Here is a 27,980-nt window from a genome sequence, read left to right as displayed (position 1 = left end):
GGGCCTTCTTCCCCCTTTCTCTTGAAGACCTGTATGGGGTTTGGTTCATTTGTTCCTCAGGCTTCATGATTTAGGTTCTTCAGTTCCTGTCAGAGCACAGCAAGGGCAGCAGCTCCCTTGGGGCTGGGACTCCAAGGGCTCTCCCCAGGGCTTGGCAGTCTGGGCCCATCCCATTTCCCAGCCAGGACCACCCGGGTGTACCAGGGCAGCCTCAGCCTCTGACCTCTCCAGCTCAGGGACAGACAAGGCTGGGCCAAGCTGCTGGCCCATGGGTGAGCCTGGCTCAGCAGGGCCCATGGCCAGGCAGGGCAGGGCTGTGGGGAGCTGGAGACATTGCTGGGGCAGGGGCTGATGGCCCCAGGGGGGTAACATGGGGTCCTGGGCTATGGGCAGGTGGGGGGAGCCCTGGAGGCTGACAAGGATAGAGCAGCCAGGGCTGGTGATGCCCTCAGGACCCTAACAATCCCATAGGAATTTCTAAGCTGTTACCACTAGTATTTGGTCGGTGGCCCTCTAGAGGTTTTTCCCAAAGAAAACCCTAATGTGACATAAAAGTTACATTTGGTATATAGAAATGGTAATTGGAGGAGAAAAGGTTTGCAGAAACCAAAGTAAGAAGCATTATTGCCTTCTTCAAAGTATAATATGAATGTTGCTTAATATAGGAGCCATCTTGACTAGGTGCCTATGTGGATTTAGGCAATTACTAGCTTACCAGTTCAAACCAGTTCACAGTAAGAATGCACAGCATCCAAGATTTACTGATGTGCCTCTTTCATTTCTTCTTGCTCTTATAAGTCTCTCTTCTTTTGTCTTCACCTTCTGTTACTTTAACCTTGCCTTCAAGTTAAAGGCACACTCATAAAATTACAGTCTGCTTGTAAACCAACGCAGTGAACTCCAGGCATTCATGCAGTGTTGAAAGAGGGGCAGTAGACAGATACACATGACTTTTTCCTATTGAACAAGATCGTAATGTAGGTTTTTGGCAAAGGACTGCATTTTAATACCTGCAGAAACGCAGTGGAAGCCAATACCTTGCACGGAGGCAGCAGTTTCTACTCCTGCTCTGTGAGTGCTGCACATCAGGCTGCCCTGGGTAGGAAAAAGGCAGTTGCTGCAGTGTAAAACAGCCTGCTCCACAGCACGTGCCAGAACTTAATGGCTGCTGCTTTGGACTGGTGGTGTGTTACCTCTGTCCATCAGACTGTGGCTCCTGCTGAGGTCAAGACCATGCCACCAACCTTTATGCACATTTGGAGGACATAATCTGCAGAAGAAGCTGCTGGACTCTCTTTGTTCTGGTGCAGGAAAATCTATTGCTTTGCAAGTTCTTCTTGTTCCTAATTGACCTGATCTAACCTGAAATAAGCTGTTTGTATTCCTGCAAAGGAATACCAGGGTATCCACATGGCCTTTTGCCCAGGTTTAACATAATTTCTTTACAGCAAACTGCAAATTAATAGTAGCGCAACTTTCCTGTGCAGGCAAGTCCTTAATCTAATTGGAACGTGGAAAACAGCATTTGGGAAGAAAAAGCAGTGCTTAAACTTTGGGAGTGAGAGAGGGATGTAATTTGGGAGTCCAGTGCGGATGATGGAGAGATCTGAACGCAGAGAGATAAAAGTGATGAAGGTTTTGAAAATCCAAGCTAGCAATGAATCTAGGCATATGAAACACAGAGCCCAACTCAGAACTTTCAGTGTTTGCAGAACTGCCATCTTCCTCCCATTTGTTCTTCCAGTTGGGAAAACAACCCTTGCCATTTTAGTCAAAATCCACTCTCCCTTTCATCAACTTCAAGCCACAGAAAAAGCCCAGCATAGTTCTGGCAGTGCACAAGCTGGAGAATTCAGTTAGTGCTGCTTCTCAGTAACAGTATTTAATACTCCAAAATCTCTTTCTCACTTAGTAAGGAGTACTAGCAACCCTCAGCATTCCTCAGATAGCTGAGGCCACTACTGCTTAACCCGGACACCCCTGGCTGCTGCACCATGTTGTGCAACTACTATCTGCAAAGGAGTCAAACCTGTCCACACAACAGGAGACAGCACTGGCAAGTCTCTTCCTTGAAACCTCAGGACACATCCGCACCATCCCCTATATGCACTGTGGCCAGAGGAAATCCTCCACAGCCAAGGAAGGAGCATGGCAGAGTCAGGGACTCACTGGCACAGCAGGGATGTTTAGCTGGGACATGGGCTGGAGGCTGGGAGTGAGGGGCTGGATATTTCATCCATCTCTGGTCTGGGTACTGGCTAGTAGCCACAGTCCCTGCTCGGCTGGCTGGGCATGCCCTCTCTTCACAGGGCAGTGACTCCAGCAGCCTGCTGGCTGTGCACACAGGGGCTCAGGGAGGAGAGAGGCAAGCCTCTCCTGTGGCAATACTACACTTGCTCTGGATCCAGGCAAGCAAAGCAGTCCCAGTAAGACACCAGGCCAGTCCTTTCCTGGGTCAGGCATATTAACATTGTAGGCTCCAATAAGCAGCATGGGTGTATCTTTGCTAGTCTACTTACTCTTGCCTTGAAGGAGGACTTACTCCAAGATCCAAGCAAGAGACATGTAAGAAGAGAGTGCCATTAGGAACTGTTCACCTACAGCAGAGAGATAAGACTAACAGTTCTTGTCTTGTCTCCCATCTCTTTGCCCATAGTCTTGTTCCCCTCTGCTGCCATTTCTGCAGCCTTGAGCAGCACTCAGGTCACCAGCTCCTGGACCCTGACCCCAGCTCAAGAAGTATCACCCATATGAAATTCATGAACTCATTCTTCCCGGTGCCTGATCCTAGTGTAACAGAACAAATAAGGATAAAACTATGCTTGTACTTCTTCAGTTCCCACAGAAGCCTGTGACTACCTGATCTTGTCACTAAACCATTACAGAAAAGGAGGACTTCATTAAAAAAAAAATAAAAAAAGAGAAGCCTTGAGTGCTGCCTCAGATAAGGACTAGTGTATGATTGAAATGGCCAAATTTTTTCTGTGTATCCCTCTTCTAGAGCCATAGCTTCTAAACCTTTCCAATTCTGTCTCTCCTTTTTGTAAAAAGTCTCTGCTTTCTGTAACAGTCTTTTGTGGCTTTTCAGAGAAAGATGTGAATGTCTTTGAAGTTTTCAAACACGCTTCAGGCATCTTTTGAGAGAATCATGATGAATCTGCTCTTCATCAAGGCCTCCTCAATCAACCATGTACATTCTATCAGCCTCTACCAGTCTGGGAGCATGGAGAGACGAGGGAAGGAGAGCTGACAAGACTTGGTGACAATACACTAGCCAAAGAACAGAGGAGCTCTTAATCAGATTGCTGTTTAATTCTTCCTTTAATTTAGAGGCACAATGTCCTCTCTAAGACTTAGGATAGAGGAGTACTCAGCATAGGCAATGACAGAACAAAGTCTGCAGTGGAGTGGAAAATTTTGTAAATATTCTGACAAATGCTCTCCAGACAGAGTTTAATAGTCGTATTTTTATTATTAGCAACTTCTTTTATTCCTTAGAGTAAGATTTTATATCAAACCAGAGACAAAAGGACCCAAGCAAGAAATCCACCTCTGTGTATTTTGGCTAGAATACCTGATGTAAGTCTACAGGCCAGGATGCCAATGAGGTTTTCCTGAGATTCCCTGCTGAGTCCCATGGTTTGTGTAGCGAGCACCCCAGGGCATTTCTTCCCTGAGAAAATGAGGGTGTGCATCCTGTGCTCTCCTGTTCTGCACCTGCCTATCCAGAGAAGGAGGCTCTGGCTCCACATAGTCTTCTTCAGCAGCAGTGCTGGCTGCAGCAGCTCCAGGCTCCTGTCTTCCCTGCCTGGGGCTAGTTACCCTGCTCTTGTTGGACTGGCATTTGTGTAACCATCCCGACCAGATGGAAGGACTGACCCAGGTGAAAAATAACCTCCTCTCCCCACTGGTTTATTTGAGAGGCTGAAATGAGGTGGGAGTGCAGAGTGAGGTAGGGACTACATAAGATGGCAATGACAGTGAAAGAAATGCTTGGCTTAAGTGTAGCAGCTTTGCCCTGCACACTGAGTTAAGGGCATGTGTGGCAGGAAATAGTCACTAAAGTGAAGAAACTCACTGACTACAAACCATTCATTTCTCTGGGCAGAGAGCTGACTTAGGCAGTGTTTTCTCCTACCCCTACGAACAGAGTTATTTTAAACTTGTATCAGTTCTTTCATTCATCGAATGGACTGGCATCACTAACAGCTATACTGGGACAGCTGAAGGGGACACCTTGAGGACAGGAACAAATGGCAAGTGCTGGGAACTGCCTACACCAATACTGCTACAGAGAGAAATGTCAGAACAACAGACAAATGTGAGGAACCTGGGAAGGCCATCCAATACAAGCCTGGTTTTGTTCCGAAGTTACAGGAAGAGTGTCAGCTTTAGAAATGCTTTTTCATTTTATTCTGACATATATACATTACATTTACATGCACTATTTTAAAACTTATACGTTGGTCCAAAGAGTTTTGTAGCTGCTGCTGTAGGGAAATGCAGACTTTGTAATGAAGACTTCAGTAAGAATATATAGATGGTTACATGTGTTTCTTCTTTTCATGCTATTCCTCCAAATCAGTAGACATTGCCTTGTGATGCCTAAAAAAGTCTCCAGAAAACTGAGAAATGATCATATGCAGCATTTAAAAAATATGCTGTTAAAGACAGATTTCTGATATTACTGAGAGATGTACACCACTGACTAAAGACTGTTTCTCAATCCCTTTGCTAATGTGGGGCTTGACAACATTAACTTTATATTTTTATTGCCCTATCAGTGTGCACATGAAAGACTCACAAAAATATGGTATGTGGTCCCAGTCTCATAGCTAGCTCTGTGGAACAAGAAAAAAGTTTGTTTTCAGTACTGCAACCTGAGAATTACATCCATGGTAGGATTTATTTTTTATCGCACTCTGGATTTCAGGGACTAAGTCTGAGTTGCCTTACCATTAGTAAAATACCTCTTTCCTTCAGAAGTAAGCCCATAGCTCTGTAGGATGGGAAATCTGCTGCTTGAAGTGGCTAGTTGCCATATGGACTCTTTATAGTTTCAACACAGAGAAGGAAACTCATGTATGCAAGGCCAGCATCTATCATAAAATAATCTAAAAGGCAGCTACAACTTGACTAACAGCGTTGAATTTACAACCCATCCTGCTTGGTGGCAACTGGGGATACTGCCTTCCTAACGCAGAGCAATGATCTCAATACTCAGAAAGCGCTATCTCTAACTATTTTGAGGCAAACGGTCTTTCAGAATGCCTCAGATCAGGCTCTGCAGGTGAGGGAGTAACATCCTGCTAGGAGTGAAGAACTGAGTGTTCAAGCACGCAGCAGTGTCAGGTTTTAAGCACTTTTCTTTGAGTCCATCAGCAAAACTTAGTGAGTTTAACAGACAGAGAGCAGGATTTGTGTTAGCTTAATGTTTGACTCAAGTACCCAACAGCTGTTCAACTTCCTCCAGCAAATTGCTTCTGAGTCAGCTGCTGGAGAATAAAAGTGAAACTCAGAATACATAGTCCTGCCTAATGCAGATGCTAACTTAATAACAAAGGGAAAACTGACTTCCCCAAGCAATGGGAGACTCGCGTGCCTGCAGCAGAAGACTCCAACTCTGTAATTTGCTCACTACCTTGAGGCAGGCAGTGACAGCGTGACACAGTATGACGCACAGAGGTCCCTCTACTAACCTGTCATGGAGGCAAGCGGGCCCACCTGCTTGCCTGACTAGCAGGACCAGGAATTAAATTACTGTAAAACTTCTAAAACGTCTATAGAGAAGAAGGATTAATTAACATCATTTTCTAGTGCATGTGAATTATACCAACAACGCTCTCGCTTACAAAAGCACTGCAGACATTGTAGGGATGTAAACATTGCAAAATTGTTTAGAATTGTCCATAAAGTTGTAAAAAGAAAATGCACTAAAAGATTTGAAATTGGCTTAAAAAAAAAAAAAAAAAAATTTGGGCCCAAGTGCAGTAACAGCTTTTTTTAAATATGCAGAACCTTGAATCTTTTTTCTTTTAACTGTCAGGCACCCCGGTGAACACACCTGCAAGCTTTTATATGATGTAAGTAGGTGCACCTGGGGAAGAAATACAGATATAAACCTTTAACTCGGGACCTGTAGTTGGTTGAAGAAGCATTATGGAAAACCAAAGCAGGAGAATGGTAAATGCTTTGTTTAAGGACAGATCTTGTTCCTGTGCAGAACTGTTTGGTTTGTCTGTGACAAGTATGTGTGGCTCATTCAAGGATATGTTTGTGGGTGTTTAAATTTTTTAGGCCTTAACTTCTGGAATAGGATGACTTTGCTTCTAGAGGCCCAATTTTAAGGGCAGGTGTGTGAAAGAACATGGTGTTCAGCAAAAAACCCCAAACAAACAACTAGGTAAAGACAGGTGGTTTTATGTGTGAATAGCATGGAAAAGTTTTGTCTTGTTTTTAAATCCCACAGTGAGTCTAGCTATCCTTGTGGAATACTAATCTTCCTTTTAGTTTTTGTTGGAAGATGCAAGAACCCAAGGAGAAGGGAAGCAGAGGAATAATTCTTATGTGTGGATCAAGGACAACAAAACTCCATATCCTTTTCCTTGTGACTTACTAGCCTCAGAGGTATCCAGATTCTGTAAGCATGTTTGTCAGTACTTTTACTGACCCAAATTCAAGGAAACAGCTCTAGTGTTTTTTGTGTCAGCAAGCTGTGATGCGATGGAAGAGTATGAAGGTGCTTCTCTTTTTTTGAAGTACCTTAATGCTTGTTATTTGAGTAGCATTTTACAGGCTACAGTAAGCATGTGTCCTAATGAGTCCGAAGTGGGGCTTTTTGTGGATGTAATGGGGTAACTCGGTAAACCTATCACTGCAGGGAAAACAGGGGTGACCTCTGGCATCTCAAGAGGTTTGATGGCTAAACAAGGTTTCATGAAAAAGATGATGAGTGTGTGTCTGTAATAATTAGCGCTGCCTGCCAGTGTGTTGGTGTGAGTGGCTCACAGTGCTGCCTCTGGACAGCAGACAGAGCAGACTGTTTTGTAGCCCTGCAGGCACAGCCGGAGCCACAAGTGTTTGCATCCGTGTTGAGGGCAGCTGAGCTATGATGGCCGAGTGGGTCAGAGGGGCTGCCTGTAACAGGGTGATGTGACAGAACCTCTCAGGAAGCAGGCAGAAACGAACGCCAGGATGCACAGCGGGGTCTGTAACTAGAAAGAACCCGAGTTCCTGCCCTGTGAAGGGATGTGTTCGTGGGTGAAGCAGCCCCCGGCTGACCACAGTCCCAGCTCCCGCTCTCGGCGGCCCTCTAGCCGGGCAGGCCCCACAGCGCTGCGCTGCTAGCGCCTGCCTCCTCCCCTCGCCGCGCCTCCATTAGGAGTTACGCCATTGCGCGGGAAAGCGGCGGGGGGGGGGGGAAGGGGGGATCAGCGCACAAGATGGCGCCAGGCACCGGCCCGGGCCCGCTCACCTGACCCAGAATCCCTCTCCTTCTAGAGACATCTCGGGTGCTCGCGAGCACGCCGAACAAAAGGAGGGGGCGGTGGAGGGTCTCGGTCTCGCGAGACTTTGTGGCCATTTCCCCCTCCACCCCCCCCCGTTGTGTGTGTATGTTGGGGCGGGGGAAGCCTCGCGGTACCACCAGCAACAGCCCAGGAGACTCAGCGGGTGCCGCGCGGGGCCCGTAGATCTCGCGAGATCTCCGTTGCGCCCTTCACCCGAGGGCTGAGCTGCGAGTTGGGGGGGGAGGGTGTGTGTGACGAACTAGTTCTGGTCTCGCGATAGTTCCGCTGCAAGGCCGGTTTCTCTCGCGACAGCGCTGGTGCGGGGAGGGGGAAGGGAGCGCTCAGGCAGGGGCGGTAGCGTGCGCGCTGAAGTCAGCGCGCGCCGCCGGGCAGGGCCGGGCGGGGGGGCGGGGACTATATAAAGGCCGCGTCCGAGGCGGGGGGGGCTCAGTCAGGAACGCGATCCGTGAGGGGACGAGCGGCGGTTAGCGGCGAGTTCCCGGCCCGGCCAATCTGAATTTCTCGAGGCGGAGCGGGGCACCCCGAGGCGATCTCTCGTTATGAGTCATGTGGCGGTGGAAAATGCCCTCAGTCTAGACCAGCAGGTGAGGGACGGGCCCCGCGACCCGGCGGGAGGCGGCAGGCCGCTCCGTTAACCGGAGCGTAGCGGCGGGAGGGGAGGCGCGGAGGTGGCCCCGAGTGCGTGAGGCAGGGGCGGCGGGAGGGACGGTTTGCATTCGTAGCGTGGGACTGACTTCGCTTCTCGGTCCTTCGCGGTTACGTCGTGGTTGCCCCCACCCGTCACGCCGAATTTTTGGTAGGCAACCGTCCCCTTCCCCCCATTACCGCGGCCCCCGCCCCCCGGCGCGGCCGTTTTGTGGCGTATTCGATTGTTGCGCAGTTTCCGTTGCCCGGCGGCCGCGCACCGCGTTGGGTTTCCTTCTCCAGGGACGCCCCATTGCCGCGGCGGGAAGGGGGGTGGGGGGTGGGCAGGGGGCGCAGGAGCAACCGGACCGCCGCTTCATCGCCGTGCCGGGGTCTGCGCCTGCTCCTCGCGGCCTTCTCGCCACGCTCCAGGCCCGGCTTTTGTGTGGCTGAGAGCGACGATGGTAACGTTGGCTGCCGGGACCCCTGGCGGCGGCGGCGGGAACGGCCCCGCGCGCGTAGAGGGGGGGGGCGGGGGAAGGAGGGGGGGGCAGGGAGAAAGAGACGATAAATGGCGGCCATTGTGCCTGTGATGGGGCGAGGCGGGGGGGGAGGCCGGCGCTTTGTGCTGGGGAGGGGGATGGCGGAGGGGGCGCTGGCGGCCGCCTTTGTTCGAGCTGCGTCAGCGGGGCCCGGCGGCGGGCGGCCGCCTTTCCCGCTCTTCCCTCCGGTTCCCGTGGGCCCCGGTGACGCAGTTGGGCCTGCATGAGGCCCGCGTGTGTCCGGGCGGCTCCCGGGCCCGCGGTGTTGTTCTTCGCCGCCTTTTTTTTCTTCTTTTTGACTCCTTCCCTTCCCCCCTTCCTCCTGATCGCTACGTCTTCTGCCGCCCCCCACCCCCCCGCCTCTGCGGGGCGGAGTCAGGCGCAGGCCCCTGCCCAGTGTGGAGGGGATAGATAGTTATCTAATCCCCGGGGCGGGAAGAGGCCGCCGTGTTGTAGCGATACCCAGGGCGGGCAGCTGGCGTGGCAGGACAGCGCTAGACCTCGGCGCCTTGCCGGCATCCGGCGGCCGCTGCTCTGGAGTCTTACGCGAAGTAGGTCAGGGAGCCAGTCCTTCCTTCCCCCCCCTGCTTCATCTCCCCCCCCCCCACCCCTCCAGCTTTGCACCCCCCTCCTCCGATAGCACGTGACGGGTGCCGGATTAGCTGGGCGGCTGCGGCTGCTCCGTGCTGCGCCGAAAATCCCAACCCGCAGTGCCGGCTGCACCGCCGCACTGAGATGGCGGCCGCGCCGGGCTTCGCTGCTGCGCCATCTCCGAGAGCAGGTTCTGGCAAGTGTTGCTCCCCGCGGTGGAGACAGTGGGAGTCCAGTGCGAGAAGATGTAGTCATCGCTTGTGTTGACTGCCCCTAGAGAGCCAGTTTCACGTGGCAGAGAGTCTTTGCTTACTGTTCAAATAAGAATCAGTCTTTAGGCTCATGTTGATGCTTAGATCAACTAGAGATCAGATTTTTAAGTAGTAGCTTTACAGAGGGTAATACAAGTCCTGCCATGAGAGGGTTTTTCAAGAGTCTGAGTGTCCTAGATGGCACCACACGCAACCGAACACTTAAAAGAACAGTGCCTTGGTTTGTTTGCTTTGGATTGATTCACATCATATTGGAAGACACTTCTGTGCAGTTGGTATTGCATAAAATCCAATTGTATTTAAACATGTCTTATTTTTTTCCAAGTAAGTTTCTAATTTGCCATGGAGGCAAACAGCTGTAATAAGCTGATGCTTTAAGCTTTGTGAGTTGCCCGCTGCATTCTGCTGAAATGAGTCCATATTGTGTTTGACTTAAAACATTTGGGTTACATGCCAGTAGTGCCTGAGCTGAAATACCTTTTGGTAGACTTTACTGTGAGTCTGAAGGCTGCAAATGAAGTTTCAGAAAAGCAAACACAAAAATTGTACTTGCCAGAGTAATTGTAGGAAGAAGTCATCTGATGTTTTTGAACTGTAGCTGCCTCAAATATGAAGACATTAATGTTCTGGTAGTGTTAATGCAGTTTAAAGAAGTAACCTGAGTTGTCTGCAGGTGAGGTGCCTGACTGAATTGGTATTATTTGGTCTGTAGATCTGAAGTGGGGAAAAAAAAATAATCCATTGATCTCAGTCAGAATGCATTTAAGTGGACCGAAAGAATATTTTAAATGGCTGTGTAGCCTGCATACAGTGTTCACAGAAGTATGTGGTATTTGATTTGGTGAGTGTAAGATAACTCATCTGGTCTTGCTTGATGCCCATGTGGTGAATGGTTGTTGGTGGTGGATATGAAGACATTTGAAGATGGTATGGGCTTTGAGTGCTGACTATGGTTTTGTTTCTTCTTTACAGAAGATGTAGCTGACACTATATGCAAGAAAACAAATTTTCTTGTAGCAGTAACTTGCTGGAAGACTGTTAGGTGTTGATAAGCAAAAGGACTTTTTGTATCTTGTTACGAATTTGTGATACAACTTGTTGATACTTGTCTTATTTCTTTTAGTTTTCTGGTCTAGACTTGAATTCCTCAGACTCTCAGAGCGAAGGAAGCTCTTCAAGCAGTAAGTACATGCAAGTTCTGAAGTTTACAAACACAGTTTTAAAAGCAAGAGTTTCATGGCTGTGAAAATGAATTTCTGAAGCCAAGATTTGCAGAGGATGATGGGAGAAATTGGGGAGGTTGCCAATTATTCTTGCTTTGAAAATGCTCTATACTTAGGAAGGAGAGCACTTAATGCAGCAGTGGTAGGGCATGTGTACATTTAAGTACTTAACTAACTTGAGACTACTTTGTCCAAGATTTTCTGTTGCCTCTAGTCAAACAATGGAGGCTACTGATCGTACTGCTATAAAGATAATCTGTTTCCTCAAAATATCCAGCTAGAGTTGGAATAGTTTACTAATCTTAATGGAGTAGAAACTGCAATCTCTGAAATGCAAGGCTTAAGTGTGTTAAGAAGATGGGAATCTTCCTGGAATTCACATTCAGCTTGTGCCTGACACATTCTGATTGATGTTGCTTAGCAGACAGATGCTTCTGGATTGTAAATGAAGAATGCTATTCAGAAGCAATTATGTGTGGCTTCTGGTTTGATCTGAGCTGAACTGAAGGGGACAGTTAAATTTAAGGGGAAGGAAAAATACTGGTAGTATTCTTACTGTGAGTGCCAGTACTTGAATGACACAGTGAAAATTGTAAGCTACTCAAATATCTGGCACCACCTTATGCCTTAATGAGTTCTAGGAAGCCAGGCTTTCGTCATAGACACTTGTAACATCCATGAAGGGCTTGTATGACTTGGTCAAATAAATAGCAAAGACATTCGTGCCTTTAAAAAAACAACAAACCCCCCTAACAAAACAAAAACCAAAACCAAACCACTGCGCATGACTATGCAGGAACTTAAATCTTCAGTGCATTGGTCCTCCTTGCTGTATTAAAGGAGTCTTGTTTAAAGATGCTGTGAAAGGCCTAAAAGCCTGTGAGGCAGGCAAATTTTTTTTTTTTTTTCTTAGCAAAGGCTGTTGTTGCAGGACTAGTATCTCAAATTGCTAATGCTGCAATCTTGTAATGTTACTTTTTTTTTGTCCTTTAGAAGGCCGATACATTCCTCCTCACTTGCGGAACAGGGAAGCTTCAAAACAGGGTATGTATCAGAAATACAGTGGCATCACTTGCATCCTTGGCCTCCTGAATCTCTAGGAACAGACTGCTAAAGGCTTTGATAATGCTGTTACAGGTGGTTATACAGACTGCTTGACTGTTCTGTGCAAAACACTGCAACTTAATCCTCTGCTTTTAGTGTGCTATTCTTGGTTCCTTCACCAGGTTATATTCTAAGCTTAAGTTCAGTATGTGACTGGCAAAATACCTTCCATATCTCATTAAGCAATCAACTGACTGAAGCAAGATGGAGTTTTCCATCTTAGCTTGACTAGCTCTGTAATCTTGAGTAATAATTTTAATGGATTTATGGTGTACCAGTTTTTCTGTTACTGACTGATGTGTAACTTGTAGTAATCGGTTGTTCAGTATGAACAAGTAGCACAGTTTGGCTTTGTAAATGGGTGTTTACACAACTTGCTCTTAACTGGGGAGCATGAGAAAACAGTTAAGAGAGGCTGCCTTTGTTTAGCTTCTTGTGGCTTTTATGGAAGTCCACAAGAGTACTTTTTTCAGAAGGAAAGGCAGGATGCTGGTGAAGGAAGCATGAAATACGTGCCGCATGTTGGTCATGTTTACATGGGGATTCTCAGAAGTGGCCTTTGTATCTTGCACTTTATTTTCTAAATGGAAGAGAATGAAGAAGAGTTTTGTGGAGTGCTTTGGTGAAGTAAGATGTGAAGATTGCAGATGCTGCAGCATGCATTATTGTTTAATGATGTGTAGATACTAGAGAAACATTTGCTCTGACATCTATTGAAATACTGGATCGGAGCTCAAATACTTTCTGCTGTGCAGCAACTTAAGGAGTTGGAAGTCTCATAGTACGGGAGGACTTGGATCTCATCTGTTTCTAAACCAGTAGACTTTCACAGATTGTCTTCTCAATACTGCAAGAGGACCTCTTCATTAGTAGTCGGTGGGAGGAGACTATTGAAATAAATGCTGATAGTACTTGGGGAGCTATGTAATTTTAAATTTGACTAAATGAAAAATGTTTCACTGTGATTTTATGCCATTTGAAGAAACATCAGGTGGTTTTTTGTGTTTCTGGTTTTTGCTTGGGTTTTTCTTTTTGTCTTACCTTTGCATGTGTCCAAGCTAGTGTGTTTGTGTCTTGGGAGGTGTTGCGGGGGGGAGAGGGAGCATCTTTTTCTAGCCTAAAAGAAGCATGGCCTGAAGCACCAAATGATGAACAGCCTGTTACCAGAGCTGAGTGTTTTGGAGAAAGTAGAGGGATTGTTTGGCAGTTCAGTGCTCTAGAAGTTCCCAGTCACAAACCTCAAATGTGTGCAGTCTTTCCAGAAATAACTAGCTAAACCTGAGAGGAATGTGCAGGTTTCTCAAAAGCAGGGAACAACTTAAAGTTGGCTTGAAGACGTTTGCTGTATGTGTATTTCCTTTCCCTGTATAATTTGTACTAAATTCCAGTTTAATTTTTTGGGAGACCCGATATAGAGGGATACTTTAGTCTGAACCCTTGAGTTCATATCATCAGCATTATATATAGGATTGTCACTGTGTCTTTTATGTGCAAGACCAGATTCAGACATGCAATGTGCATGTGATTATGTGGCTTCTCTGGGAGCTTCTAGCTTCACCTTGCAAAAAGGTATGCGAGTGGTGAAACTAATTTGACACATGGTTTGGTTAATTATTAGAACATAGGCTGCCACCTTCCCTTGGTAAACATCACATTTCAAAGGTTCCTTTAAATGTGCTTGAGTATCATATCACTAAACTCCTCATGGCTTCCCGTGACGAGGTTCACGATGGCTAAATGGAAAAGCGATGACTCCTGTTTAGGCCCCCTGCTGAGAAGCAAAGTGGGTATCATCAGTACAGGAATGTAAAGCTAAGATGTCTTATGGGATGGTTTGGGGTCTGTTGTGTGGTTGTACTTTCATAAAACTGATGTTTGCTTCTGTTGCTTGCATCTAAATTAACAACTGCTTCTTTGGCTGTGTTGAAGTTGTTCTGTATTGCTAAATATTCCAATGAGCAACTTGTAAAGACTGCAACAATTTTTTTTTTTTTTCAAGATATAGCAAGTAACAGACAAGAGGCCTTGGATAAAGGTGGTTTTTGACCATATACCAAAACTCTTGATGCAGCCTTACAAGTGTAGTAGCCTAATAAAATGTTCATTATGTAAAAATCAGTCTATTTGGAACTGTATTTCAGTAATCTAGTAGAATTGTCTTGCTCACATACCATAACCTTCTGGACTTCTGTGGAAGTGTTAATTAACTTACTGCATTCAAAAGCTTGAATGATTTGTCCTGTGTGGTGTTCCTTTAGACATTCTCTAGAAACAAATAGTGTATAGTTTCTAGCTTGGGATTCTCACTTTCCTCTGTAGCTGGTGATGGTATAGTAATTCATGGACACCATTAAAATTGCACAGTTGGCTTAATTGCAGCCAAGTAAATTGCTTAAGGCAGTGGACTGGTACTTCAAGACCAGTTGTTCCCTGTGTTCATGAAGAGCTGAGCATCTTTCAATAGGTATTGACAGGGGTAGCACACTAAGGGATGTAGAGTATTTCTGTTTTAAACTCCTACAGTGCTTGCTTCAGCATATTCTTTCCATACACCTGTAGATCTGTCCCTCTTGTAATACTGATCTGCTTTGTACCTCGGAACGAGAGAGTACAGAACTGCAGGAATTAAGGGCATGCATAAAAATGTCTGTAGGTTACTTAATGTCAGTTCTATTTTTAAGCCGTTGAAGGTAAGGTATGTGGAGCTTGGTACACAGGGCTGCCTGGTCTACAATGTCTTGCTTCTATGAGCTTGACTTGATAACACGAAGTCTTGTCGTCATGTCATTTTCTTGTTAAACTTCCTGGAAGATGCTCTTGGATATTTAAAGCCTAATCTGATCTATGGTAGGTCAAGGAGTAGGTGTTAGAACTTAAGAACATTACAAAATGCAAATTAAATGCTGATTGAGGATAAGCATTGACAATTCTACCATCCTTCATAGGTCCAAGAACTACAAAATTGCTCTGGAAGTTCATTAACCTAACTGAACTCTAGATTTGTCCCTTTGGTGAGAAATGTGTGCTGGGTGGAATATATGCAGGCTTTTACTTAACCAGCCCCCCATTTTTTCTACTTGGATGTTTTAGAGAATTTTCTGATAATTCTTGTATAGTCTTGTGATCATTCTTTGCTTTACAGAAGTCAGTCTGTGGTCTGTCATGGGTTGTCTCAGTGAATTTGCTTTAGATTTTAATTTGCCATGTGTTCTATAGCATGATTTCTTCTGCTAGCTGGGTACTTTGAAGTGACTTGTATGGCCTGGACCTCTGTTGTTCTCTGCTCATCCACAAGTAAAATCAAAACAGGAATGCCAAACCAAGTGGAATTAACAGCCCTAACTGTTAAGCAGAGTGTGTATATACATGTATTTGTTAATGTAGAAGGTCTAGAAGTTGCTGCACTACCTTAAAGAAAAATGTGGCAAGGTAGCAGCTTCAGAAACTACTGCAGTAACAAGCTAGATGAGTAGGCTTACTTTTGTATGCTATTTGGAGTATATAATTTTGATTCCTTTGTGGAACTTTTCAGACTTGGTAGAAGATCTTAATTTAATACAGCATCAGCCCAGTTTTTTTCGCTAAAGAGGAACTATATCTGTATCTTCCTGAAGGTTGCTCTGTCATTACAACTGCTGTTAGGTCTCTTGACACGATGATGTACCCCAGTATTTTTAGTGTGGTTTGAAAGTTACTCATACCAAAATTGGGGTTAAGATGTTTTCTAAACAAGCTACAAACAACTTTCTCCTGCATTAACGAAGTAATTATGATATTCCTGATGTTCTATCAGAAGTCTCTCTGTGTGAAGTTAATTCATCCTTAGGGACTAAACTAGGACGCTTAATTAGACCATGTAATGTATAGCTAAAATATCTTTTTTTTTTTTTTTTTTTTTTTTTTTTTTAAACCAGGTTTTGATAGTGGTGGCTGGAGTTCTAGCAGAGACAAGGATGCATACAGCAGCTTTGGTGCACGGTCTGACCGTGGAGCAAAATCAAGCTTCTTCGACCGTGGAAACGGATCAAGAGGAGGAAGGCAAGTACTTGTTTGTCTGGGTGGTGCGTACAAAGTCTTTCTCGGTTCTAGTAGTGCATCTGTAATCTTGATGTTAAAATTAGAGTTCAAGGTGTGAATGACAGGATAAGTAGGAGGAACCTAGGAGGGGAGGAGAAGTGAGAGAAGCTTGCTTCTAGAGCTACATGAGTTCAAGGATGGGAAAATTGCTTATGTTGAAAAGTGTGTCCTGTAGTCTACCACCAGCCACTCATTGGCAACTGTAAACTTGCCGACTTTAACATTTCACCAAAAGAGTGCTAGATGGGTGGCTGTTTCCAGGAAAAAATCATGAAGAACTGCTTGGAGCACATAAAATACATCAAAACAGATTTTTTTTTTCCTAATTTCAACATTTTTTCTTTGTTTAAAAAGTGTAGTTAATAAAACTGGGTGAGACTCTTGCAGGTTCTCTACCTTACTTGATCAGTCTTACACACATCATGCGTTGTATGCACAAGTGTGGTGAGAGTGACCTTTATCGACTAGTAAAGGTGACGCTAGTCCTGTATCCAGAGTTTTCTCAAACATGACTTACCAGACCCAAAAACTTAACAGTTGAGGTAAGGACTTTTTCCACCTTCTTTTTCTGAGTCAGTGGTACAGGTGAGATCCTTCGTTATAAAATAATAATGTGGCATGTAATTGAGGTATTCCATTTGGTCACATCCATGGTGGGGGAATAAAGGAACAAATTGCAGCACTCAAGGATTTTGTCTGGACGTGTGAGACCTAAGTAAAATAAGGGTTGGATAAAGGGGGGGTGCCAAACAAGTGTCTCCTAAGATGTTTAGGTGGAGCTTCCCGCAAAAAATGGCGAGGGCTGAGCAACTTGAGTTGCAGCTCTACTGGCAGATAACTGATTCTTTACATTTGTTACACTTGACTAAATAAAAATTTTGATACAAGGCTCATTCAGTGTGTTAACCTAAACTGAGCTGTGGAATCGTGACAGACTCTACTGTCTAAGACAGAATGCATGACCTAGTCTCATGGCTGGGACTAAACTCCTTTCAGTTCATGGGTGGAGAAGCAAGTACAGATAATCAGATGACTTTAAATTGTTCTACAGTTGTATATGTAATACACAGAGCATACGCTGCTAGATTATTGTAGCTTTAATTTTGTATCTCAAAAAACCCTGTTGCCCGGGAATGGTGGCCTGACATTCCTGCTGTATTTAGATACGAAGAGCGTGGAAGAGGTGGCGACTACGATAGGAGCGGCTTTGGTAGATTTGACCGTGGTGGGAATAGCCGCTGGTCTGACAAATCAGATGAAGATGACTGGTCAAAGCCTCTTCCCCCAAGTGAACGCCTGGAACAGTAAGTAATGTCTATAGGATAAATTCACATGAATGTCGGTTGATATGTCTAGCAAGTAAAACACTTTATCTTCCGTTTGTAGGGAGCTATTTTCAGGAAGCAATACTGGCATTAACTTTGAAAAATATGATGACATTCCTGTTGAAGCAACAGGCAGCAACTGTCCTCCACATATTGAAAGTGTAAGTTGTTTTTGTTTGTTTGCTTGGTGTTTTTTATAAGTGTGGTTTGCCAATATTTCTAATAGTGAGTACTGTTTGGTGTCATGCTGTCTTAAGTTGAGGGAGGAAAGGAGATGCTGTCTTGCCTTCCTACAGCTAAGCTGTTTTTTGGAGGAGGGTTGTGTGTAATGAACTAAGACATGGAGGGCAGTTATGTAAGCGTGTTCAGTTAACACACATAGCTCACTTTTAATTGACTTGTCTTTAAACAGTAAACATTTAAGAAGTAAAAGTGCTTGGAGGAGGAGGTGTAGTCTGTACTTCATGTTTTTTAAGAATCACTCATGTGATCGGACTAAGTAGCTACCAGACTCTTGGTAACTTGCTCCTGACTATCTGTAAACTTGATAGGCAAGGTCTATAGTAAGAGATGATCAAAAGCTACTTTACAGATGACTTCTTAAACTGAATGTTGTGCCGTGGTGGCTGAAGGGAAGGATCCTCATTTTACTCATCTTAAATATCTTTCAGTTCAGTGATGTTGACATGGGAGAAATTATTATGGGAAACATTGAGCTCACACGCTACACCCGTCCTACTCCAGTCCAGAAACATGCAATACCTATTATTAAAGAAAAGAGAGATTTAATGGCCTGCGCTCAGACAGGTAAGTTAATAACTCTACTGTTTAGTATCTCAGTAGGAGTAGGGTCTTGTATTCCTCAAGCTGCAGGTAAGAGGTCTGTTAGCAGTAGTGTTCTCTTAAGAGTATACTGAAATACCTGCAGTGGTGGAAATCAGCTAGCTTTATTCTTGCAACTGCTTCAGATGTGGCTTGACTGGGTTCGCTGTGTTTGTCCTGAGAGGTCATGGCTTAAATCATGTTCACTTTAGGGTTTTGTGGTGCGAAGTGGTAAGTCTGTTGTAGAGAACCTCTGCTGGCAAAGGGGTGCATTCCATTGGCATAGGTAGTATGCATATACTAGTGCAGATGTTACTGGGTATATGCTGGTGGTACAAAATTAGTGCTGTAGTTGATACAGTAGCTTTGAAAATGACTTAATACTGAATTGTGTCCTAATAGGGTCTGGGAAAACAGCTGCGTTTCTTCTGCCAATACTGAGCCAGATCTATGCAGATGGCCCTGGTGATGCCTTGAGAGCTATGAAGGCAAGTATCTAAACACTCAGTCTTTGGAAAGCTATGACCAGTATGTATTTTTGCTCTGTATGCTGATACCTGCTACTGAACACAATAGATGGGCTTAAATGTCATCATTATTTTGGGTAGGATAGGCAAGTTTCTCACCTTCTAAAAGACTAGCTGTTCCCCTTGAAAAAATACAGGCTGTGAAACTTCTTTCTTTTCTAAAGAGTTGGTATCTGTAACTAATAGTTTATGAGTGTTTTTGTTATTGCATGAGCTTTAAAGATGCTTCCCTTTCTACAGAAAACCTGTCAGGTCACATGTCTACGTTGTAGTGACTTTAGGATAGAAAGTAACAGATTTTATATGGCTATTTCTCAGCTGCTTAAGTTACAGATCACAGCGCAGGTTGTAGAGGTGAGCGTTGTGTAGCTGTGTGGCTGTTAACATATTAACCAACAGCTGAATCTTGGGTACTGTAGTAGGGCAGTCTTGAGATGCAGTGCTTAAAACAAGTTGGTTCTCAGTCATGCTTTCTCTTTCTTGAGACAAACTTGGTGACCTGTCTTCAGTATTGCCTATAATAACTGTTCTAATTTCCTCCTGTATTTGAGGAACTCAGAGTGTTTCTTTTTACTCTTCAGGAGAATGGAAGATATGGGCGCCGTAAGCAATATCCGATCTCGCTGGTCTTGGCTCCCACTAGAGAACTGGCTGTGCAGATCTACGAGGAAGCCAGAAAGGTATATCTAGGAGTTCATCATTATAAAAAAAGCCTAAGTATAGTTTTTCTTAGAGCTAATTTACTTTGCTTTATAGTTTGCATACCGTTCCAGAGTTCGTCCCTGTGTTGTATATGGTGGTGCAGACATTGGTCAGCAGATACGTGACTTGGAACGTGGATGTCACTTGCTTGTAGCAACTCCAGGACGACTGGTTGATATGATGGAGAGGGGAAAGATTGGACTGGATTTCTGCAAGTAAGTAAAGTGTTCTTGGCCACATGCAAACATCTTGACAGCTAGAAACCATATCTTTTATAGTGAGATCTGGGCTTAATGACACAAGTTCTGGCTTTTGGACTGTGTAACGCCTAGTTGAGAACGTCAGTACTGTGTTACAGCTTAAATAAAAAGTTCTGAAGAATAACTTTTTTTTATTACTATTTAGGTACCTAGTGCTTGATGAAGCTGACAGAATGCTTGATATGGGGTTTGAACCTCAAATTCGTCGAATTGTCGAACAAGATACTATGCCACCAAAAGGGGTTCGTCATACCATGATGTTCAGTGCTACTTTCCCCAAGGAAATCCAGGTACTTGACAAAAAGTTGTAAATTTAAGAGCTCATAGGGCTAAATTTCAGCCCTGGAAGGCATAAAAAAAAATGCTGACTGAATTTTTTTTATTTCCATCTTCCCTTTTCTAGATGCTTGCTCGTGACTTCCTTGATGAATATATCTTTCTGGCTGTTGGCAGAGTGGGTTCTACATCTGAGAATATCACACAGAAAGTAGTATGGGTGGAAGAGTCAGATAAACGATCGTTTCTTCTTGACTTGCTAAATGCCACAGGTAAAGACCACTCTCAGATAAGCAAATAAGACAAAGTTCTGATGAGGCAAATATAACTCAAATAACTCAAGTAATAAGGACTTCTGTTGAGTAGGTAAATAAAAGAGTAAAAGGGTATTTCCTTCAAATGCAATGAATATATCGCACTGGCTAGATGACAGTTCTACGTGGATGTAAGCTCTTTATATATAAAATATATATATAAAATGGGGAGGGAAGGTCACTAGTATCTTCAGTTTAGAATAAACAAGAGCGGAGAACTGAAACTGCCTTTTACCAGGTGGTGGAGTCAAGTTATTTGCACAGCTCTTGTGCTGACCCATGCTTCAATTATTGTTAGGCAAGGATTCCTTGACTCTGGTGTTCGTGGAAACTAAAAAGGGTGCAGATGCTCTTGAGGACTTCTTGTACCATGAAGGATATGCCTGTACAAGTATACATGGAGATCGCTCTCAGAGAGACAGAGAGGAAGCATTGCACCAGTTCCGTTCGGGCAAGAGCCCAATTCTTGTTGCCACAGCAGTAAGTAAAATCTATGAAGCTTGAGCCAGTAAGCATATTTACTTGGCCTGTGGAATTTTACTAAGATTTGATTTAATCCTTTAACTACTAGGTAGCAGCAAGAGGACTGGATATCTCAAATGTAAAGCATGTCATAAACTTTGACTTGCCAAGCGACATTGAAGAGTATGTACATCGTATTGGTCGTACAGGCCGTGTAGGAAACCTTGGTAAGTATGATCAAGAATTTTCATAGACAGCACTTCATACCCAGCTTGGTAGTTGTAGTAGCATTGGCTGAGCAGCAAATTCCAAGTAAGTATTTGAGAGAAGCCCATACGCTGCCTTCTCTGATTAGGAGCTGGTTACTGCTGTAACCCTTTCCTTTAGCTAGTGCTTTTGTTGCTATTAATAAGCTCTGGTACAACACATAAGCTTGGTATCTTCCGTGTTTGTAAGACCCCTGTGTTTAGCCAGGGCTTTTGTGACTAGCTGTGGTGGAATAATGGTATTAAATGGCTTTCTCTTCAGGTAATTCTACTGTTCTCAAGCTTGGCAGTAAGGAATCTGATACTAGTCATGGCTGCAAGTGGAGTGTGGAATGGGTTTAAGTGCTGTAGTGTACTTGTGTGGGGCTAAAACTGAATGTTTGCTTCAGGTCTTGCCACATCATTCTTCAATGAGAGGAACATAAACATCACTAAGGACTTGCTTGATCTTCTTGTTGAGGCTAAGCAGGAAGTACCATCTTGGCTGGAAAACATGGCTTATGAACAGCATCACAAAGGAGGTGGCAGCCGTGGGAGATCTAAGAGGTAATGGTCACAACTTGGGCTAAAGGTGTACTTAATCCATTGTGAGAAACAATGGATTAGTAAGGGGAGGACAAACCAATGTAGTCTAAACTGTGAGTTAGGTACATCAGAAAGTGACAGCTTGATATACAAATGGGTTTGTTCTATCTTATCACGCAATTAATCCATAAGGTTTTCTTTCCTTAAGCAGACAACTAGATACAGCTGAGGTAGAATGACATCAGCAAAAATGGCTTTAGAACTCTGAAAGCACTTGCTAGTAATGCATATCTGCATGTGCTAGAAATACACCTCAAGCAGCAGCTATTTTGATGTTTAGGAGGCAGTAATGTATACCTCCAGACACTAAATAGGAAAGATATGAGGGTTGGACTGCAGGTGTGAGGCCACTTGTAAAATAGTTTTGCTGTGGAAACCTAAAAATGCTTTATAAGCTGGTAATAAAAAGGTGTGTTTAATGGCTTAATGGGTTAGGAGGAGAAACAACCTTTCCTCTTAATGTAGTTAACGTGATAGGAACACATGAATTACAGTTGTTCTGGGTGTGGTGGTTTTTTTTTTTCTTTAGAAGTATGGAAAACTGTTGTCCTCTACAATATGAAAGGTGGTCATAAATGCATCATGTAAATACCAGGATAGGTATGGAAAAGGTGTGGAGCACCTGCACTGAATCAAGTCTTGCCAGGACCTGAGAAAGTAATTCTTAGTGTACCATGACCAGTTTAGTATGACCCTGCTTGAATAATTTTCCTTTGCCACCTTGAATGCCCTTTCCGGATAATGTTGGGATGCTTGTAAAGCATGCTGAACTCGACACTTATACTAGTTATTGGCCAACTGCAGTTGGTAACCAGAGCTGGAGAAATTTAGTACTTAAATCTCAATGTCTGCAGTGCTTAAAATACCATTGACTTGACTTACGTTTTTGTTTTCCTGCTTTATACAGCAGTAGGTTCAGCGGAGGATTTGGTGCCAGAGACTATAGAACAAGTAGTGGTTCTGGTAGCAGTAGCTTCAGTAGCAGTCGATCAACCAGCAGCCGCAGTGGAGGAAGTGGCAGCAGAGGATTTGGAGGTAAGAAAAATTGGGCAGGCAGTGCTGGCAAACTGAAAACCATAGCCACAATGCTTGCTGTAGTAAAACTTCAGGAGGTAATGTTTAAATATAAGGCCAGCTGGTGCTGCTTGTTATGCGAAGTCTCAGCATTGTCCTTGGGTGTAGGCTAGAGCAAGTTACCTGTCTTTGCTTAATTTGATGCTACCTGTCTTTCCAGCACTTCAGTTTAATGTTGCGTGTTTGACAGTACTTCTGGGTGGGTTTTCTTTAATAGACAGTAGACATCTTGTCTGTGCCCTGGGCTTTTCTCTTGTTGTGAAGGTGCGAGTCTTTAGCAGGTTAATTAAGCATCGCTTTCTCTTGCCTTTCATAGGTGGTGGTTATGGAGGCTTCTACAACAGTGATGGATATGGAGGAAACTATAACTCCCAGGGGGTTGACTGGTGGGGCAACTGAATCTGCTTGCAGCAGATATCCTACCAAACAAGCTAATATGGAAACCACATGTAACTTAGCCAGACTATACCTTGTGTAGCTTCAAGAACTCGCAGTACATTACCAGCTGTGATTCTCCACTGAAATTTTTTTTAAGGGAGCTCAAGGTCACAAGATGGAAACAAAGGAACAAGTAGCCCTATGTTGAAGGTGGTTTTGAAGACTCTATTGCTGTAGTCAGGATTAACTCCCCTCCCACCCATCCCCACCCAGAAACTGCATTTTGATTTTGTGACTGAGGATCATTTGTTTGTTAATGTACTGTGCCTTTAACTTTAGACAACTTTTATTTTGATGTCCTGTTGGCTCAGTAATGCTCAAGATATCAATTGTTTTGACAAAATAAAAATTACTGAACTTGGGCTAAAATCAAACCTTGGCACACAGGTGTGATACAACTTAAACAGGAATCACTGATTCATCCATAATACTACAAAGAAAAACTTATGCGGTAGCCTGCATTAGGGCTTTTGGTATCTGCAGATTTGAAAAATAAAAACATCTTGAAGCATATCAATGCAATTAGTTTCTAATGTGGCAAAACTGTACTAAGTTAAAGTTCTGATTTGCTCACTCTATCCTGGATAGGTACTTAGAACCTGATAGCCTTTAATAAGCCATTCCAGTCATGATGAGATGATGTATGGATACATGCATACATTAAAAGCACTGTTTTTGAAGTTAATGCAAGCAAATACAGCAATTCCTTTTTCAATATTTAGGCAGATCATTAATGTGAGCTAGCCAAACGTGGGCAGAACATTACAGGGAATGTTTAAAGGTCTGATAACTTGAAATAGTTTTTAGGAGAATTCATCTATTTAGACTTTTTAAAATGCCTGCCATATGAAATTGAAATGGTAGAATGGCTGACCATGGCAGTGATTGGTCCTCCTTAAGGGCCTGACTGAATTTTTGGTCTAATAACGCATGCTAGTGTTGATGTTTTTTGGTCAAGAGGGTATGAACAGGAAGAATTATGCAGCAGGCTTTATTTTAATGCAGATTCACATTACTCTGTTCAAGCTGCGTGGAGATGTTAAACTGGCTTACTGTAGACTTTGTAAAATGGCTCCAGAAGAGTAACAAACAAACCTGAGATCACAGAGGTTGGAAATGTACATAAACTGCACAAGGTTTCAATTCTGCTATTAAAGTGCAGTTTTAGTCAGTTTTAGTTGCATAGGTTTCCATTGTATTTATAGTCTGTTTATGCTAAATCTGGCCAAAGATAAGTATTGTCCACCAGAAAAACGCCTCTGCCACTTGGGATTTCTGTGCTGACTTTGTGGCCAGAACAGTTAACAACTAATCTACAGTGGCGTAGGAAAATGGCAAAAATCTCCTAAAGTGCAATAGATTTTTTCAAGTGTATTGTGCCTTGTTCTAAAACTTTTATTAAGTAGGTGCACTTGACAGTATTGAGGTCATTTGTTATGGTGCTATTTCAAGTCTAGGTTTAGGCCCTTGTACATTTTGCCCATAACTTTTTACAAAATACTTCTTTTATTGCACATTCAGAGAATTTTATATATGTCTTGTGTGCGTGTCCTTAACTTCCAATCTTATTTTGTCTCTTGGAGATTGAACGCAGCTTGTTTAAGGAGAAGGAGATAGATTCTAAAACTTATTTGGGACCATGGGAATGATAGCTGGGAAGAAAACTATTTGCACACGACAGATTTCTAGATACTTTTTGCTGCTAGTTTTGTGTAATATTTATTGAACATTTTTGACAAATATTTATTTTTGTAAGCCTAAAAGTGATTCTTTGAAAGTTTAAAGAAACTTGACCAAAAGACAGTACAAAAACACTGGCACTTGAATGTTGAATGTCACCGTATGCGTGAAATTATATATTTCGGGGTAGTGTGAGCTTTTAATGTTTAAGTCATATTAAACTCTTAAGTCAAATTAAGCAGACCCGGCATTGGCAGTGTAGCCATAACTTTCTGATAGTAAAACAAAAAATTGGCAACTTAAAATTATAAACATGCCAAGGTTTTGATACACTTGTCTTAAGATATTAATGAAACACTTCGAAACACTGATGTGAAGTGTCCAGATTCTCAGATGTTTGTTGCGTGAGTTTTGTTTAGTTGTGTGGTTTTTTTTTTTGTTTTTTTTTTTTTTCCAGTGAATGTCTGGCACATTGCAATCCTCAAAACATGTGGTTATCTTTGTTGTATTGGCATAATCAGTGACTTGTGCATTTTAGCAAGTTTTATCAGCCAGCAATATTTTTCAGTTCAGATACAAGGATTCAAAACAATATGCAAGAATGGATTTAAACTTGCTGAATGTGAAAATTGAATTCAAGTCACTGTAGGTTTAGAATTGCTTATTGTATTAGTTTAGATGCTAGCACTGCATGTGCTGTGCATATTCTTGATTTTATTAAATAAAAAAGTTGAACTGCACAGTCTGCTCGTTTGTGAAGCGTCACTCTTCTGGTTTACAAGATCTGTAGCCTGAGTAGTGTCATTTACATGCAACTCTGGAAGCAGGTGGATCTAGTGTGGTACACATCAGTGTGGTTATCAGTGGCAGCTAGGATCAGGGTTATGGCTGTAGCAGCCTTTAAGTACCTTGTGCCCCACAGTGTTGGGTACTTGTATGGGTTGTCTAGAGAAGCTAACAAAACAGCTGGGACAGATAAGGTTGTAGTCCCCGTGGTGCTCCAAGTTTGGCTACAACAACCTAATAAAAACTTGCTGAACTCTCAGGCTTGGTTCCTCAGCCATTTAATGGTGGGAACTTCATCACACAGTTGTGCTTCCAAACTTGGCAAAGGTGTCTTAGAGTAGACAGCTTTAAATTTGATGTCCTGCCTGTTGGTTGTTGCTGGGTGACCTTGCTGAAAACAAGCATGTGCAAGTCTGGGAGAAGTGCAGTGCATGCTCTTCCCTCTACAAAAAAAATGTGCCTGCCCAGCAAATTCATACCCATACTCTCCCTTTTGCATTTGTTTTCTAAAACTAAGCAATGAGATTGGGCTGGAATGAGGTTAAATAGTGGCATATTCAAGGGGACACAGTGGATGGAATAGGTTCAGATGTTTCCTGTCTACCTTTGAAGCTAGATAAAAGTCTTGCTTTGTTTAGAAGAAAGTGGTTTAGAAAGAACTGGGTTAATAGATCTGTGCTGTCCTGACTGTAGAAGGTAGTGAATTCCCAGTGGGTAAGGGAGAGGAGAGAAAGTAATGCCTGGGAGCAAGTGGACTTGCAATCCTGGATCCATATAGAGCACATGGTAAACGGTATCTTCCCTACTGTGCACATTGCCAATCCATACTACGTATGGGCCCTGAAGAACCATGGGAAGGAAGAGATGAGCATGATGACCAGGGTAGCTTGCTGGAGGCTCTGCTTTGCACTGACTGTGGACCACACTAAATTTACCTGCTGTAGACTTGCACTGATTTATCAACCTCATCATGCAGGGCTTTGTGTTGTCATGCTATGTCCCTGGATGTGCAACATGCACTTAAGTATCTTCCGAAAGCTCTGACCTGGCAGTTTCCACCTTCCACCCCCTGCTGTATATCATGTTGCTAAACTCTGAGGCAGGCAGAACCACAGGTAGGAGGTGCACTGAGTGAAGTCGTGTGCACTGTGGAGGTGGCCTGTGGGATCTGGAAGTCAAGCTTTGAGTGTAAAGTTTTGTATTCTATGCTAGAGTGAGGCTGTTCCTGGCAAAGGCTGTTCTAGAAAGTGCAAGCATGGCAGAAGTCAGGAGGCAGCTGGAACCACAAGAGGAACACAGCAAAGCAGCTCTAGGCTAGGTCTGTGAGCAATACTGTCCAGACCAGGGGTCTTGAAGGCAGCGGAATGGTTAGTGTTAAGCGTGGGGAGTGAATGAAAACTGAAGGAAGCCTGGTGCTCGTGTGTGGCAGAAATGCTTGGGAAGATTCTCTTCCATTGAGGCTGGAGGCAGTAGCTTCTGGTGGTGTGAGGTTGAAATGAGGCTCCTGGGGAAATCACAGGAATGAGGAGTGTTGGGACACATAGTGCTAAGAAAAGCAGAGAACATGTTCCCATAGAGGTGCGAGTTTGTACTTCAGCAGTGCACTTGTTTGAGTACCAGTAATTCTTTGCATATTGGGCAGCATAATTTTTTCTCATGATAAATGGGGAAATACTTTGGGAATGTGTGGAGAAAACTGATCCTAAATTGTAAAGAAAAGGATGTGAAGTACAATGGTGAAAATGATTACTGATATGCTTTAGACTATGAAGCTTCATTGTATCGGGCCTTCAAAATGTGCAGTAAGTCAGTCCTCGTGCAGTAAATGGCAGCATATGCTGGTAAGTGGCAGAGGTTACAGTAAAAAGGCTGTAATAAAACCTCTAGTTTCTGCCATTACTGGGACCTGTGCAAATCAGCAGTGGTCTTGAAACAACATCCATTTGACTGTAGGGATGGTGTGTGAGAAGGACTTAGATTAATGTTCTGTTGTGGATTTTCATGTAAGTTGAGAGCAGTGGGGTTACTAGAGGGGTTTGGTTATTGTTAAGTGCAAGCACAAAATCTCTAGGCAGTGATAGAGAGGAAAGCAGACTTGTGCAAGCAGGATGCTGCTGGGGCTTTCAGCACAGCAAGCAAACAGAAGTTGCACTGTATACATCATTAAAACTGTGTGTCTGTAGCCGCCTGAGTTTGTGAATCCTCATCAAATGCAGTGTTCACTGTTGCTCATATTGATCAATGTGTTAACCTGCAGCTAGTTGTTACAGTCTACATTGTATTACACATCTCGGGTGTTAGCTCTCATTCTTTGGAGGAGGAGAGCAGAGGACAAGTCTGTAGTTTCGCTCCTACTTTGTTGTGAGCTCTTCCACTTTAGTGAACTTAGTTGCACACAACCCAACCTCACAGGACAGTCATAACTGGATTATTTTTGAGAGGAAGATTGCCAAGGAAGATTGTAGAGATGACACCAATTATTGCATGAAACTATCTTGGTT

General features: G+C 43.7%; 1 protein-coding gene and 2 long non-coding RNA genes across 7 annotated transcripts; 1 reads left to right on the top strand and 2 right to left on the bottom strand.

The window, feature by feature from the left end:
• Positions 1–3: 3 nt before the first annotated feature.
• Positions 4–9,461, bottom strand: LOC115604202. Its single transcript, XR_003990151.1, has 3 exons — positions 9,320–9,461; positions 1,783–1,787; positions 4–18 (listed from the first exon to the last, which is right to left on the bottom strand). It is a non-coding gene; the product is annotated as an uncharacterized LOC115604202 (long non-coding RNA).
• On the top strand, positions 7,954–25,430 carry DDX3X (DEAD-box helicase 3 X-linked). Of its 5 annotated transcripts, none has more exons than XM_030477079.1 (17): positions 7,954–8,113; positions 10,682–10,739; positions 11,775–11,825; positions 15,800–15,923; positions 17,126–17,266; positions 17,349–17,448; positions 17,959–18,094; positions 18,512–18,597; positions 19,218–19,316; positions 19,393–19,553; positions 19,744–19,888; positions 20,002–20,146; positions 20,487–20,668; positions 20,760–20,877; positions 21,306–21,462; positions 22,412–22,536; positions 22,892–25,430. In XM_030477079.1, exons 1-17 carry the CDS (start codon positions 8,069–8,071, stop codon positions 22,972–22,974), a joined length of 1,956 nt encoding a protein of 651 aa, XP_030332939.1. In that variant the 5' UTR covers positions 7,954–8,068; the 3' UTR covers positions 22,975–25,430. The 5 variants fall into 5 exon arrangements, with proteins under 5 accessions (XP_030332939.1, XP_030332938.1, XP_030332941.1 ...); XM_030477078.1 differs by having other exon boundaries at positions 22,409–22,536; positions 22,892–25,428; XM_030477081.1 differs by lacking the exon at positions 22,412–22,536 and having other exon boundaries at positions 21,306–21,515; positions 25,211–25,220.
• Positions 12,265–27,715, bottom strand: LOC115604201. Its single transcript, XR_003990150.1, has 3 exons — positions 27,703–27,715; positions 14,465–14,471; positions 12,265–12,348 (listed from the first exon to the last, which is right to left on the bottom strand). It is a non-coding gene; the product is annotated as an uncharacterized LOC115604201 (long non-coding RNA).
• Positions 27,716–27,980: the final 265 nt, after the last annotated feature.

Source organism: Strigops habroptila, chromosome 2, assembly GCF_004027225.2.
Source record: "Strigops habroptila isolate Jane chromosome 2, bStrHab1.2.pri, whole genome shotgun sequence".
NCBI classification, from domain to species: Eukaryota; Metazoa; Chordata; class Aves; order Psittaciformes; family Psittacidae; genus Strigops; species Strigops habroptila.
The sequence above is the reverse complement of the archived record's forward strand: the minus strand, read 5'-3'. Positions and strand labels throughout refer to the sequence as shown.